Here is a 16,894-nt window from a genome sequence, read left to right on the forward strand (position 1 = left end):
ATGCCATTTTATTAACCAAATAATGTTTTCAATTCAATTCAATAACAATTTCTCAAAACCTATGACCTGCTAGTATTTTGGCTGTAGCGAACCAAATACAGGCCAGAATCATGGCTGTTATTTAAAGTTACTGTGAGGTAATTCATAAATTCCCATTGGGGTCTTGACATAATTATGCAAAATCAGTGACAGGCTGAATTTGTGCACAAAATATGTTATGTACTATGAAATATTTTACATAATACTACCAAGACCACAACAACGCTTTAGGAATGATCTCAGAGTGCAAGTTCAACATGTGAACAAGGTCACAGTGCATTCACATGAGAATATCATTTCCATACAACATCTTGAAATTTGTTTTTTCCTTAACATACCAATAATTCTAATGTTTAATATTTCTTAATAATGTAGCTTATTTAGTAACCACGGAGGCCTTGATTTATGAACTTCTTTTTACCAACAGCACTAATCAGTGTTGGCTCAATTACCAATTGTTCGATGCACCACCTTGATTTGTTGAGATCTTCCACCATTTTGAAAGAAAAATTTATATTGTTTAGACAATGCTACATATGGGACCCTGATTGTATGCATATGAAAGGTTGAACCAACCACCACGTTTTATAACACCACTGTTGTCATCTGTTGTCGCTGTATACCTGTTTTCTGGTTGGTCTTTACCTACATCACAAGCACCACACACCATACATTATAACATAGTTCAATACAAAAGTTACAGATTCAACACTACAGATTTTTGCCACTACATCTTTTCTTTAATCTTAACAGCATTTTTTTTCTTCATCTTCAATTTCACCTTTTTCACTATCGCTTCAATGACAGTGGCACTTCAACAGGCTATATTTTATCATAAATAAATTGTTCCACAGCAGTGAATATTTTCGGACTACATACTAGTAACCATCACATGATTTCAGCGACAACGGCTCATTCCACATCTGAACCATCATCTTCATCTTTCATCTTCTTCAACTTTGAAATTAATTCTTTCGCTGGATTGAACACACCCATTGTCTGTGTTCCACAGACGTAACATCTTTGAGATTTTCGATAATGATTCAGGGCACATTTCTCACAAAAATAATGTTTGCATTTCGTGACAATAGGATTTTTGAAAGATTTTCTGCAGAGAAAGCATTTGAAAGGAAAATCGTCATCATCACTACTGTTTATCTCGTATCTATGCGAGTCTTCCTCGTTGTATTCGCCATCATCACATTCACGTTCCAACTGCCAACCATGTTTATAGTCGGATCTATCGTGTAAGAATTTACAACTGTCACCAAAACCACAAAACCCAGTTTCTTTATAATCTTTGCATATATCTGGGGCATAGTCCCACCTCGTGGTTACTCTGAGATTGTCCGGTGCCCTAATGGGACCTTTCCTTACGTGTCCACTACCTGCATTACCCTGTGCTGTGTCTTTCTTTTCAATGTAGCTAGCATAGTTATGAATACCTCGATAAATTTTGTCATCTTCCTTGCCTTTCAATTCTTCTTGTAGCTGTTGGCTTCTTTCAAATATTGCTCTTGCATCTCTCTCCTTCTCGGTGTCAACTTCAACGATAGATGTAGCTCCCCTGTCGTCGGGACCTTCGGGTTTTGCGGTTTTAGAAGACTTGTACGACACTGCGATCGTGTCTTTCTCGTCGTCACTGTCGCTGTACTCTACCTTGTCCTTTTCTCGCAGACGTTTGGTCTTCTGTATCATCGGGTTAGCGACATCTTTTCTTTTATCTCGTCGTAAAACGGCATTTTTTTCTTCATCTTCAATTTCACCTTCTTCACTATCGCTCGTCTTCCGTATTCGGGCGACCTGTTTTCGTTTAGATTTTTTGAAAGAGAAGGAACAAACAGGTGAACTACCAGCAGCTGCCATATTTGAAATCGTATGAAATCGTTCAATAGTGCGCCCTCTACTGAAATTTCATCATACGCATGCGTGGCTAGCCATTGTTGTCACCGTAATAAGTAAGAGGGTAGCAGAATTTTGATAAATTTTCCGTTTATGTATGCATATATGTGAGGGTCAGTGGTAGGAGAGGAAACCAATAGTCTCCATGAACCTCGCAAGCCACGCAGGGGAGGCAAATGCGAATTTGCTATTCGTAAATGTCAACCAAGATTGCACGTAAGTGATGATGTCATTGACAAAATTGTCACAATCTATCTGTTGTTTATGTATTTTAATCAACATAGGAAATTCGACTGCATTTAAATGGAACTTGCTAATATGTTTTATTTAATAGGTCACTAGCAGTCGGTGCTAAATCTGGGTGTAGGCTTTTCTCTCTTGGCTCTGTGGACAAGTTAGAAGCAATTTACGAACACAATGGTGAGTGAATGACGATCGTCATATAAATTCATAGACTTCTTGTTGTGTCAGCTGATTTTATTTGTCAGCGTATGGTTCAAGAGCGGTTTTGTCAATACCCGATATTGCTTTAATTTATTAGCAGTTCGCCGTAATAAGGTGTAGTTTGTATCATTTTAACGTGTCTTATCTGACTGCCATCAATAAATTGCCCAAAAACTGCACCATAACAGAGCACAACAATGGTCCTATTTACTGCCCTATTGTTGTCCTATATACGGCAGACTCATTAATTATTCACTGGATTTTAATTTCGTTATTTTCATTCAGCTGATGCATATATGTGAAATCATTTGTATTTGTGAATTTATTAATCCATGTGAACACAGAAAATTGCAAATACAACTTATTGATTCATTGGAAATCAATAAGCATTTAAAACCCAGTGAGTGTGATCAAATATTGAAAAAGTGAAATTAAATAGCAGTAAAAATAAATCCTTCCACAGTATCATAAAATAAACTAGTCCTATTTATGGTATTATTTTTTTAATTAACATAATTTTAATCATTGATATTGCATATTATTACTGTAGATTGTTTAATTTTAATATCTAGGAGCTTTTTTAGTTTGATAATTTTGAGTTATGACAAAGTCTTTTTATTATAAAACCAAAGGTAAATACTCGAAAATTCTCATTTTTTGTGAGAAAATTAGTTTGATGACCAGATTTTTTCATCTGAAGTTTGTGAGCAGCAGTATAATGTAATAGGTAGATGTCAAGGAAATTTGGCAATACCGAGCTAAGTTTCAATGCTAACCAACTACCTTAGGGATGAAAATAAAATTGATGATCCCAGACTCACAACAAGTTTTTGTGTAAAATTAAAGCGGTCTTTCTACGTACATGTAGTTTATATGCTTGATAGTAAATAATATACAAGTAAGATTGAGAACTTTATTACAACCATACAGCACGTGTGACATTTCTAATTTTTAAAATCAAATGAAAATAGTTTAAAACTTTGCATAACTCAACTGTGTTAATTTATTACTACTATCTACCTGTATTTTGATATGCAAGGATTGCAATGATAATGTCTCTTTCAATTTTGCTCAAGTAAATTCTTTAGTTATTTTTACAAATTTGTACTAATGATATTTATAGTATTGAAGATAATATTTTTTTGCCGAGTGTGAAATTTACACTGCATTAAATGTCATTTTTTATACTGTGTGTAATGTTTACATAGTCTGTCTTCTACAGGGATTTTAAGTTTTGTATGTCATCCTTTCTCGATGACTAATTTATCCCAGCTGAGTTTAAATTGTTCCGTTGTTTTAATCAGTTTTCTGTTATTTTGCACTATTATGTATTTTTCTTGTTTTTTTTAAAAAAAATACTATACATGCATAATTTTCACCTTTGTTGTCAAGGGTCTATTTATTCGAATAGTGTTCTTCGATCGCGTTCAGTGGTTGTTTTTTCTTCCTGATTCTGTATAATTATTGTTCTTTTTTTATCTAGAAACAGAAGACATTTGCATTGTGGAACGGTTATTCTCCAGTAGTTTAGTTGCTATGGTAAGTCTGTCATCACCTAGAAAATTGAAAGTATGTCACTTCAAGAAAGGAACAGAGATATGCAACTACAGCTATCCCAACACTATATTGGCAGTTCGACTCAACCGATTGGTAAGTAAAATGCCATATCTGATATAAAATACTGTCCTCATTCATAGCAAGGTGATCTCCCATTTGTCATAGTACCTATGCAGAATCTAGCTGGTCATTGACTAGTTAATACTTCATAGTTTTCTTAGCCAAATACCACTCTTGACAAACAGGGAGAAGATACAATGGAAAATTTGAAATCATCTTCCATAAATTGATGTTTAATTTTTTATTGGTAACGTTTTTAAAAGGTGGTTATTTTCTCAGAGTACTGGCAGTATCTGCTTACCCTTCCTCTCAGCCGTTGTGGAAGTTACATTTGCCCTAAATTTAAAAGTATAAAAATATTATAAAAACTTAAAGATAAATTAGAATTGTGCTGTTTATAGGAAATTAATGTATCTAATAATTTAAAGTATTTTATGGTAATGTTAGAAGTTGTTGTTACTATCATATTGTGATATGTTGTAATTTCTCATGTATAATTACCTTAGTCTTTAAAATCTCTCTTGGCTCCATTTTTAACTGATTGTATTTTAAACATTTGTAAAGCATGCAAACTATAACTTTATGTGTCATTTAATTTTCGTGATATGATTCATGGGGACAAAATTTCTTGTTAGTGACTGTGACTTGATGTTTTATGGATACTAAAGAAATGTTCACTGCTACAAAATCATTGCCTTTCTTTGTGTGTGTCACAAACGTTGATCTCTCGAAAAAAGTAAAGCGATTTACAGTAACTTCAAATTTGTGTACATTTAGTAGTTTAAAGTGCCACATTGTGTTCCCATGCGATGTATACCATACTATGCATGTAAAATAAATATATATAATATTTGAAAGTGCACTGCACAAGGACAGTAGCACTTGAATTTCTAAACTGTTTCCGCTTACAGAGATTGATTGTGGCATTGGAGGAAAGTCTTTACATACACAACATACGAGACATGAAAGTTCTACATACGATACGCGATACACCACCCAATCCGATTGGACTATGTGCATTGTCAATTAACAATGACAATTGCTATCTGGCGTATCCGGGTAGCAGTCAAATTGGTGAAGTCCAGATATTCGACTCTGTGAATTTACGAGCAGTCAATATGATTCCTGCCCATGATAGTCCTCTAGCGGCTTTGATGTTTAATCCCACTGCCACTAAACTTGCTACAGCTTCTGAAAAGGTATGTTTATAATTTTAGGTTTACGTACGTCACTTATATAATGTCTGTATACCCCTGTCAGTATTTACAGCAAGTGTGAGAAGTATTGGTGCAGCAAACTTGCTCACTAAATCGCTGATAATTTTGGTTTTGACCAAGCAGATTTGACTAACTCAATCAATTTTGCATACTCTTCAGTTGTATAAAACCTCATAAACTTATTTAAAATATTGTTTTTTATAAATGACTAGCATTTGATAGTGACAGAATGAAAAGTAATATTCAAATTGTAGGTCATCTGCTTTAGTCATAAGTAAATTGATTGTCGAATTAGTGAGCTAGTTATCTAACTTGCTCCCATATACTTCTGAGACTTGTTGTAACTACATGTATATTCCACTGTTTTGTAAATCTACATGCAACACTCTAAACTGTCTAAAGTTTTGTGATATGACGAAATTCATGAGAATGAAATTTCATAATGCTGTCTCAACCCTTTGAATGCTATTTTTGTTCCTGCCAGAATTTTTTAATTTGTGTAAGATATTTCACAGTTTTATGTACTTTTTAGCTCCGCTGTCGACTGTCGAGCGGAGCTTATCGTATGAGTGATTGTCCGTTGTCGTGCGTGTCAATGTTTTACTTTTTCGACTTCTTCTTGAAAACTACAAGCCTGAATGCTTTGATACTTGGTGTATATGTACCTTGGGTAGACCTCTCTCAGATTTGTTCATTTCATGAAGATATCTGCAATTCTCTAATTTTGGTGAATATTTTTGTCATTTTTGGTAAAAAGTGATATTTTCAACTTCTTGCTAAAAACCGCAAGTCCAATTGCTTTGATAATTACATATATAGGTACTACATGTGGACCTCTCTCAGATTTGTTCATTTTGTAATGATATCATTAATTCTCTAATTTTGGTGAATATTTTTGGTAAAAAGTGATACTTTCGACTTCTTGTTGAAAACCGCAAGTCCAATTGCTTTGATATTACATATATATTTACTACATGTGGACCTCTCTCAGATTTGTTCATTTCATAATGATATCTTTAATTCTCTAATTTTGGTGAATATTTTTGTCATTTTTGGTAAAAAGTGATATTTTCAACTTCTTGTTAAAAACCGCAAGTCCAATTGCTTTGATATTACATATATAGGTACTACATGTGGACCTCTCTCAGATTTGTTCATTTTGTAATGATATCATTAATTCTCTAATTTTGGTGAATATTTTTGGTAAAAAGTGATACTTTCGACTTCTTGTTGAAAATCGCAAGTCCAATTGCTTTGATATTACATATATAGGTACTACATGTGGACCTCTCTCAGATTTGTTCATTTCATAATGATATCTTCAATTCTCTAATTTTGGTGAATATTTTTGTAATTTTTGGTAAAAAGTGATATTTTCAACTTCTTGTTAAAAACCTCAAGTCCAATTGCTTTGATATTACATATATAGGTACTACACGTGGACCTCTCTCAGATTTGTTGATTCATGATGATATCTTTAATTCTCTAATTTTGATGAATATTTTTGTAATTTTTGGTACATTTGGACCTCTCTCAGATTTGTTCATTTTCCAATGATATCTTCTGTTCTTTAATTGCCATGTGCATTGCTAACAGCGGAGCTATCTCAGCCGACAGGCTGCTTGTTTATAATTACTTTAATAATTTTGGCAGAAATGAATATATTGTTTTTTGAACTATATGTTTTTAATTTTTAAATGTTTTAATTTTGGCAAAAATGAATATATTGTTTCTTGAACTACATGTATATGTTTTTAGCAAAAATTTCAAAAAAATGTAAATATATTCATGCAGTTTTATTTTTGTGAAAGGTAACAAAAAGTTGATTTTGACATACAAGGTGTTCAAGATCCCAAAGCAAAGCTTATTGCTGTAAAAAAAAAAATTCCTGACTAAAAAAGTAAAGGAAATTACAGCATGTTGGCACAATTGTATATGGAAATAAGATGTTCACTATGTTTTGTTTCAAATAGGGTACAGTAATCAGAGTTTTCTGCATTCCAGAAGGACAAAAATTATTTGAATTTAGAAGAGGAATGAAAAGGTAATCAAGCTTCACCTCTTGATTCTTGATGTGTTTTTTTGTGACTGTTTTTGTTTAAACTTGGTACATATATAGACTGTCAGATTCAAAACGGCAGATTTTTTTCGGAGATATGTATCTACCGGTAACATGCCTTTACCAGCTTTACTTTGAACATACATACATGTAATACTACTTAGGATACATCTGTACATACATTTGTAAATTGTTTTTATTCAAAATGACTGATGAATGTAAGCTGTTCAAGTATCACCAGGGGTTTTTCTAGAAAAAAACTGCAAGAGGGAGCACTGCAATTCAGCGGCGCCACCAAGTGGGGAGATAGGGTTCACCCTACCAGGGTGTGGAGTTTTTGATAATTCTTAGTTAAAATGGTGCATTCTATGGCTTCCTTGTCCTTGAGGCCAAAATTACTATCAGACAGGTCACAGTTGAAGACTGTGGCTACATGTGATCCTTGATCAATCAGAATTTTATGTTTGCCAGAGGATCTGCTCCCCAGGGTAAGGGGCGCATGGCCATGGCATGAGGGCGCTGCACCCCTGTTCCCTGAGTGTCACTGCTATCAATATTCATGATGTGATACCTTGACACCAATTTTCTTAAATGTGCTGACTTGCTGCCTATTCTAAAGTCTATGGTTTCATTGAGATATTAAGATAACTCTATTGGCTAAGGTCTGTGATAAAACTTTCACTGCTTCAAAATTTGGTGGTTTACCTGACTCTCAAAACTTATTGTCTTGTAAAAATGAAGTGGTTTCCATTATGTTCTGTACTACACATAACCTCAATCTGAAATACTGTATAGGGATTCATTTTTAGCTGGGTTTTTATTTTACTTCATTTCCGTAATTGCGATAAATTAAAACAAAGTGAATATTAAACCAATGGTTACCAAAATGGAGGACAGTTTTCAGTAAAACTCATGAAGTGAAGTGGAAATTATTGCCCAGCTTAAATTGTCATTAAAACTGAATAGTGACCTCCTTTTTGAATACTGAATAAATAAAAACAACATATGTTAGAACTATCGGTACTCAAAAATGGACATTAAATTGTTTTTAGTTTGTGTTTTGTTTATAACTATAAAAAAAAAAAGAGGTCAAGGTAACTGGATGTTCATTTTTGAATATAATATATATCCTTGCAACATAAAATCCACTAAAAATAAACCTATTATGAGCTTTTCGCCTATTATGAGCTTTCAGTCTAGTAAGATAAGATATAATTGCTCTAATTAAATTTGTTTTTCTCATTTTTCAGATGTGTTAGTATTAGTTCTTTAGCTTTTAGCGCTGATTCCGTGTTCCTATCAGCTTCAAGCAATACAGAGACAGTACATATATTTAAATTGGAGACTCCAAGGGACAAGTAAGTATACTGGCAATGTCATGGCATGGCAAACAGTCGTTGGTGTACCAGCATGTACATTTCAGCCTCATTTTTTCTGATGTGTCTACCACCATGTTACTACATTGTGTATAAAAATAGATTCACGTCTTAAAAAAACAGTAGTTGACTAACTTTAAAAAAATGAGAGGACACATAGTACTAGTAGGGTTCACGCTATATGAAGTACGGGCTAAGATTTAAGCTAATCTCATATGTTTGCATATCAGACTTGATAAATTGTGTTCATCCACGGGAGACAGTCGTTAGTATGGGCTAATGAATGCCCAAACTTGTTAAGAATATACAAAACGTCATTTCTATTAAGATTACTCAGTAGAGTAATCAGGCAGGTATACATATTAGTTGTATGTTTATAAAACAATACTAAAACAAATTTAGAAAGTGTAGTTTGTAGTCGCAACAAAAAGTAATAGTAGTAGTCTCAACATTGTTCATTTTTCCTCAAGAACAATATCTCTAGATGTGCTTGGGATGATTGTCATGTCAGAAATGACATCGAAATGAATAGTTATGAATATAATAGTAAATCTTCCAAATAAACATTCACACACTTAATCAGCCCATGATAAGGATCTGGATTGGGACAGTCCAAATTTAATCCGTACTTGGCATTTCTTAGACGTGCTAAGTGTTCATGCATGTTTTCTCAGTACGTGCTAAGGTATATGACCTCTTGGCCTGCACTAAGGAGCTATGTGTAAACATAATACAAACACACTATTATAAACCTGTTTACTCTTCAATTAAATAATAACACTGTGTACTCCACTGTAGCTTGGTACTAATATATTTAGATGGTATTTTTTATTTGGTACTTAGTATTCTGAATTATATCTGTATAGTTGTTTTACAATAAAGTTATTTCAGATATAGCAGTATAGGGCACACTTCTTAAGGTGCAATACCATCTTACTTGTCTTAGCTTCTTTTGCAATGTAATTTTCACACTCATGAATTCGTTTACAAAATTTGGCTTTTTCTCTTTCATTTTACAGAAATATATGTGTCTTCTTACAAGCAAACAAATAAAATAATTATGGGATAATGTTTCATTTGGATCAGAAATTATCCTGCACAATCTACTTGGTGGTGTCTGTTTTTTGAGTGAATTACCCCACCAGAACAGAATATCTTTCCAGAGGGACTCTGTGTAATAAGAATCATAAAATACGTTTCGGTTGCTCATGGCAGTGTGTACATAGTAAAGTGGAATATTTTTGTAGATTAATTTCATGTAGTTTTTGATTTGTGTATAAAATATTGTGCAAGATCTTAACTAAAATTCTGAAATTTTACTGTCTATTTTCATCATAAGTTTGTAACTTTTGCCCTACTCAATAGCCCCCCTTGTAGTTTTCTTTCACTTACCGGCGAAACAAACGACCTGATTTATGATCTTCACTTCAATCCCTGAGACACATACATTTTACTTGTTTTATTTTTCAGACCTAATGAGGAACCAGCAAGTTGGATGGGTTATGTCAGCAAAGCTTTAATGTCATCAGCTAGTTATCTGCCGTCACAGGTGACTGATGTCTTCAATCAAGGTAGAGCCTTTGCGATAGTCAAATTACCCTTTGCTGGACTCAAGAATATATGCGCTCTTGCAACGTAAGTATATGTGGTATTTTGTGTGTCCTTGCAATGTAAATATATATGTGATTTTGTTTTATTATATACGTATACTCATTATTTCCTGTCTCCGGTAATACCAACTGTAATTTAAAATAGTGATGAATGGGTTACTGTAAAATACTTTATTTTAGCTGGAATTTTCGCTGAAGAAACCTTTGTATGAATGTTATTTTCACTGATTTTTGATGAGTTGAATGTAAGCTATGGGCAAAAAAGCATATTAGTTGGATTTTATTTTCCCCTTTAGCGAAAATAGTTAAGAATAAAAGTTCCAAAAAAAATAAAGTATTTTACAGTATATTTCTGCAGATTTTCAATTGTCAGTCGTAACTGTGAATGCGTGTGTACTGATGCATTTGGACATCATGCCTAATTTGCATATGATTCATATTAGCATAATTCTGTAAAAATACAATTTTGATACTCAACCAGTTGGTCACGTGATAAAAAGGTTATTTTCTGATGTCACTCATATTCGTAGACCTGGTTGATAACTTTTGGCGTTATGGGCTGTATTATTCACTCACCTTCAGTTTGATACTAGCACATGCCATCACTCTTAACCAGTTCTCAACCAAGTAATATTAGGTGATAATCAAATCATGGTCATTCTTTTTGAGATTTGTTAATTTCATGAAATCTATGATTCTCTACTTAAAGGCCCAGGTATACTATAAATACGGTCCTAAACAATAGGGATTATTTCCTTGCTTGTCACGCTGTAGTAAACAGCTCCAGCCAAGCCCCGGTAATAGCGCGTTTTCTCGAACTTACAGGTCGATTATGTCATGCCAAAGTGGATGCATGTGACTATGAATATCACAGCAGTGACTGTATGTAGTATTTATGACAATAAATAGTGTACGAGCTGAGATTTTGGCGGATAAAAGTCAAAAACTCAAACCGGGGAAAGGGACACGCTACTAATCTGGAATAATTAACTACTGTCAATCAAAGTCACGTGATGTTGGACCGCTGAAACAGGGTGCGTCATAGGCTATGCAAGTGATTAACAACACTCATTAGCATAGTCACACCTCCAATTCACACTTGCCCAGGGCAAGTGAATTGGGCCGTTAAAGGTGGCATTAAAGCCGTTCGTATACATGCTCTATTGTCTGTCACAGAAGTGCACACGAACCCAAATATTGTATGCTAGATTGTTTAAAGATCAAGTATATTAATTAATTTTCATTACTAGATTTGTTTAACTAGATTGATATAATGCATATCGTACACCTTGGTATATCTTTCGCTCCCGATTCAATCATGTGTTGTAGTATACTTATCATAATTTATTTTTTTACTAATGAATTGTTTGTCAGCAGTTTGTTTTGTAATCTTGAAATTTTATTTTACAATTATGAGTATGGTGTTATTCCATGGAATTCAAGGAGTGGAGCTACTTCCACTATTAAACAGGAAGAATTCAGTTGTACAATAACAAGTTTTGGTATAGCCTTAATTGAAGATGAGCATCTGTGCACATTGTATTGATTGCATTTCATTGTCTCTGGCAGGATACAGAAATTGCCCCGTGTGTTGGTAGCGTCACAAGATGGTTACCTCTATATCTATAATTTAGATCCAGCAGAAGGTGGTGACTGTACACTACTCAAACAACATAGGTATGTACATTTATTCCCCTCCATACTATATTCTCGCTTGTCATCTTCACATCAGAAAATAAAATATAACCATGCATCTTGTGGATTTTAGCCTATAGTGTATGTGCATTTAGACATCTTTCAAAGATGACTGCAATTCTCAGTTCAACGTCTGTTCAATTCGGCAGAAACCATGTGTCTTTCCAACTGACTTCATGTGTCAAGGGCTTTTCTTATAATATAGAAGACACTTTAATACAAACTTTAAGGTAGAACCCAAGAACGATGTCAACCTAAATATGAAATTGTAACACAAATAAATTTTAAGGAGGAATCTGACAAAATTTTCATCATCCAAGTTATCATTATATAATGATAAATTTTCCATTTCAATAATTTGTCGACATGATATTACATGATGAATGTGTGCCTGGTATGCTTACATGTACATTGAACAAACACCTTTCAAAGTTACATTTCAAAATCACTCCGACAGCTTTGTTGGGATCTCAGGATTATATGTGATAGTATTCAATAGTATATACAAATAGTGGGAAATATTCAGGAATTTGTTTGCCCTTTTTAGCTCCGCTGTCGACTTTGTCGAGCGGAGCTTATCATATGAGTGATTGTCCGTCGTCGTTCGTCGTCCGTGTCAATGTTTTACTTTTTCGACTTCTTCTTGAAAACTACAAGCCTAAATGCTTTGATACTTGGTGTATATGTACCTTGGGTAGACCTCTCTTAGGTTTGTTCATTTCATGTTGATATCTTTAATTCTCTAATTTTGGTGAATATTTTTGTCATTTTTGGTAAAAACTGATATTTTCGACTTCTTGTTAAAAACCGCAAGTGCAATTGCTTTGATACTACATATATAGGTACTACATGTGGACCTCTCTCAGATTTGTTCATTTCGTGATGATATCTTCAATTCTCTAATTTTGGTGAATATTTTTGTCATTTTTGGTAAAAACTGATATTTTCGACTTCTTGTTAAAAACCGCAAGTGCAATTGCTTTGATATTACATATATAGGTACTACATGTGGACCTCTCTCAGTTTTGTTCATTTTGTAATGATATCTTTAATTCTCTAATTTTGGTGAATATTTTTGTCATTTTTGGTAAAAACTGATATTTTCGACTTCTTGTTAAAAACCGCAAGTGCAAATGCTTTGATATTACATATATAGGTACTACATGTGGACCTCTCTCAGATTTGTTCATTTTGTAATGATATCTTTAATTCTCTAATTTTGGTGAATATTTTTGTCATTTTTGGTGAAAAGTGATATTTTCGACTTCTTGTTAAAAACCGCAAGTCCAATTGCTTTGATACTACATATATAGGTACTACATGTGGACCTCTCTCAGATTTGTTTATTTCGTGATGATATCTTCAATTCTCTAATTTTGGTGAATATTTTTGTCATTTTTGGTAAAAAGTGATATTTTTGACTTCTTGTTAAAAACCGCAAGTCCAATTGCTTTGATATTACATATATAGGTACTACATGTGGACCTCTCTCAGATTTGTTCATTTTGTGATGATATCTTCAATTCTCTAATTTTGGTGAATATTTTTGTCATTTTTGGTAAAAAGTGATATTTTCGACTTCTTGTTGAAAACTGTAAGTCCGATTGCTTTGATATTACATATATAGGTACTACATGTGGACCTCTCTCAGATTTGTTCGTTTTGTGATGATATCTTCAATTCTCTAATTAATTTATTTTGGTGAATATTTTTGTAATTTTTGGTAAAAAGTGATATTTTCGACTTCTTGTTAAAAACTGTAAGTCCGATTGCTTTGATACTATTCATATTGTTCATTTTCTAATGATGTCTTCAGTTCTTTAATTGAAATGTGCATTGCTAACAGCGGAGCTATCTCAGCCGATAGGCTGCTTGTTTGAAATACTGAGGACCAAAGAAACACAGTCAGGTGAATCTTTGTGAATTGTGGGACAAAAGTGTTTAGCACATATTTGAAAATATAAAAATAGTGTTAGTGAAGGAAATTCAACAATTGTCTGGGTAGCTGAAATTGAATGTTTGATACATAATTCCCGTAAATTCTAACCATCACATAATAATCCAAAGACCCCAATACAGCTATAGGTATGATCTTAGAGTGCATATTCAGACCATCAAATATTTCAATCACTGCAGAGCACCCAAACTGATTACCGATATGCAATGTAAACAACATATACTGCCTTCTAGGTTGATTGGTGATATGAGTTGTGAAGTTAGAGAAACTGATAAGACATTTACTAAACCTGGAGGACCACCAACATTTGCAGCAGCTGCTGCCTCTGGAAATAGGACAGAAGGTACAACAGAAAGAAATGTTGTAGAAGGTATTTGTGCTAAATATCATTCCATATCATGGTTTGGGTGTCGTTCATTCAGATTTCTCAGATTTTGTCATTAGATTTTGTTAGTACCGTACTCATATTGATTGAATAACATTTGACCTCCCATACTTGTGGCCATTTTCGTCCTGAAAAACATGATTTAAACTTAGTATGAACATATTCACACATTTTTTTTACTATAAATATTTATAAATTTCAATGGTAGTTGAACCAGCCAATTACAATGCAGTGTTCAATGACATCTAGCCCTTATTATAACATGTGTGAGTTGAGTCAATCACATGAATGGCTTCAGATCACATGGGCATCAATGAAATATTAGAAAATGTTATTTCATCAGCCAATAGAAATCTCTTGGTTTAGAATGGGTTTGTGGTTGCAATAGTTATGCAGTTATGTATGTGTTCTTGCACATCAATGAAAGTTCATGTCACAATCCAAGCCTTGCACAACAATTCAACCCACCCAATATGAATGAATTTACCTCGATCACTTTGCAGAGGTTTCAGGCCAACACAATACAGTTATTTCATCAAAGATTTCTTACTTTTTAGATTACACTGAAGGTCTTGATGAAGGCACATGTGCAACAGCTGATCTTCTGGTGGCTGCACGCGAGAACACGCCAACACAGGACATGCTCAAACTAGATGACGACAATGAATTTCCACCTATGACTCACGATGTTCCATGATTACTCCTTAGAATATCAGTGATTTCTTTTTAGATGATATATAAAAATGCGTCAAAATTTCATGTTTTTTTTGTCAATCGCTTTTATTGCTTTTATCACAAGTCTGACTGAATTTTAAAGTCTTTATGATGGAAAACAATCCATCACTTTCAAGCAATTGTGTTTCAAGAAACTACTGCAACCTTGTACATTCTCATAAAGGGTAGGAGGGGGTGCAAGCAGTGACAGAGTTATGTATATTGGGAGGGGAAGCACGACTAATTTGTGGGAATTCTTTTGTACTGTAGCTTAGTACATGTATATTATGGCAGTGGTATTTTAGTGTAAATGCAAAACTGTGTTTATGGTTGATGTCATGCCATTTTGAATTTGTCCAAAAGTGTAAAGGTACAAATAAATTTTCAGGTTCAATGTCGTTGTGTGTTTGCATCCATTTCCCTTTCCATTGTAGTATTTTTCAGTTCCGGTGTCGACTTTGTCGAGCAGAGCTTATCATATGAGTGATTGTCTGGTGTCAACTTTTTCGACTTCTTCTTGAAAATTACAATTCTTATTGCTTTAATACATGGTGTATATGTAGACCTCTCTCAGATCTTAATAGTAGTTTATAAATAAATAAACGCTGCTCGGACTGATAAATATGATATATAGAAGATAATATTTGGTAATCGTAGTCCGAAATAACTATTAAAAATAGCTAGAAGTTTCGAGCAATGGCGCTTTATCGATAGCATAGAAGCAAGTGTAATAACGTACAGGTAGAACATAGGAACGTAAGAACGCGCATGAACTATAAGTTAGAATCACAAAAAATTCCACAATAGAACAAATAACGTGCCTTAGGTAGTGAGCTCAACAAATGAGTTGAACTGTTTGTTAATACCAAAACAACCAATTCAACCCACCCAATATGAATGAATTTACCTTGATCACTTTGCAGAGGTTTCAGGCCAACACAAATAGCTAGACGAGCAATGATGTCACTGGGAAAGCATTGGCCAAGGTTGTGTATTGACACAACCTTGGCCAATGCTTTCCCAGTGACATCATTGCTCAAGAACGGATTGTATTGGATCTACGGTTTCCCGTGACAATCAGGATCGTGTAATTTTGGCACTTACGTACCATCCTTTAAATGTCAGGATTAGAAACATTATGTACAAACATTTTCACATTTTACAGACCAGCGAGCAGACAAGTTCTACGTTTCCACTAATGCCTACTACTGCCTGGCGCCGTGACACTAATTTAAGGAGGTTATTGGTGCATACGGGTGAAAGGGGAGACCCTGAGAAATATGGTTCTGTCCCGTGTAATACTTGTCCTTTTATTACAGACTCTAATCGTATATTTGGTCCCAAGGGAGATGTTGCGGTCAAATATCCGTTCAGTTGTATCACTATGAATGTTGTATATTGCATTTCATGTATTAAATGCGGGAAACTTTACATTCGTCGACTGAGTGATTGGTTTGCTGAGCATCTACGGCAAACTAGACAGAAAAATCATTATTATCCGGTTTCACTTCATTTTAATTCTAGTGGACATAATATTACAGATATGTCTTTTTCTGGTGTATGTGTTGTCAATGGCAACGAAAATCAGCTCAGGCGTGTCGAGGAAGAAACTATATTCCGCCTTGGAACTAAAGAACCCCATGGTATTAACAAACAGTTCAACTCATTTGTTGAGCTCACTACCTAAGGTGCGTTATTTGTTCTATTGTGGAATTTTTTGTGATTCTAACTTATAGTTCATGCGCGTTCTTATGTTCCTATGTTCTACCTATACATTATTACACTTTCTTCTATGCTATCGATAAAGAGCCATTGCTCGAAACGTCTAGCTATTTTTATTAGTTATTTAGGACTACGATTACCAAATATTATCTTCTCT

At 34.0% G+C, this 16,894-nt stretch overlaps 2 protein-coding genes across 3 annotated transcripts; one reads left to right on the plus strand and one right to left on the minus strand.

The window, feature by feature from the left end:
* Positions 1-757: 757 nt before the first annotated feature.
* On the minus strand, positions 758-1,961 carry LOC100368087 (E3 ubiquitin-protein ligase RNF113A-like). The gene has a single exon (XM_002739288.3). It carries the CDS (start codon positions 1,903-1,905, stop codon positions 952-954), a length of 954 nt encoding a protein of 317 aa, XP_002739334.1. The 5' UTR covers positions 1,906-1,961; the 3' UTR covers positions 758-951.
* Positions 1,962-1,968: 7 nt separating this feature from the next.
* Positions 1,969-15,413, plus strand: LOC100367633 (WD repeat domain phosphoinositide-interacting protein 2-like). 2 transcript variants are annotated; one of them, XM_002739285.3, is made up of 10 exons: positions 1,969-2,157; positions 2,276-2,361; positions 3,869-4,035; positions 4,914-5,201; positions 7,193-7,263; positions 8,529-8,636; positions 10,125-10,289; positions 11,834-11,941; positions 14,150-14,286; positions 14,859-15,413. In XM_002739285.3, the coding sequence occupies exons 1-10, from the start codon at positions 2,087-2,089 to the stop codon at positions 14,996-14,998; spliced, it is 1,341 nt and encodes a 446-aa protein (XP_002739331.1). In that variant the 5' UTR covers positions 1,969-2,086; the 3' UTR covers positions 14,999-15,413. The 2 variants fall into 2 exon arrangements, with proteins under 2 accessions (XP_002739331.1, XP_085358596.1); XM_085502470.1 differs by having other exon boundaries at positions 3,875-4,035.
* The last annotated feature ends 1,481 nt before the right edge of the window (positions 15,414-16,894 follow it).

Source organism: Saccoglossus kowalevskii, chromosome 8, assembly GCF_978046115.1.
Source record: "Saccoglossus kowalevskii chromosome 8, keSacKowa6.1, whole genome shotgun sequence".
In the NCBI taxonomy this organism is placed as follows: Eukaryota; Metazoa; Hemichordata; class Enteropneusta; family Harrimaniidae; genus Saccoglossus; species Saccoglossus kowalevskii.

What these genes read in the sequence shown, in the direction of transcription:
- LOC100368087 (XM_002739288.3), bottom strand. Translation starts at nt 1,905, where the DNA reads ATGGCAGCTGCTGGTAGTTCACCTGTTTGTTCCTTCTCTTTCAAAAAA.
- LOC100367633 (XM_002739285.3), top strand. Translation starts at nt 2,087, where the DNA reads ATGAACCTCGCAAGCCACGCAGGGGAGGCAAATGCGAATTTGCTATTC. An exon ending in AGCAATTTACGAACACAATG is followed by an intron (nt 2,362 to 3,868) that starts GTGAGTGAATGA and finishes TTTTTTATCTAG; the next exon opens with AAACAGAAGACATTTGCATT. An exon ending in AATATATGCGCTCTTGCAAC is followed by an intron (nt 10,290 to 11,833) that starts GTAAGTATATGT and finishes TGTCTCTGGCAG; the next exon opens with GATACAGAAATTGCCCCGTG.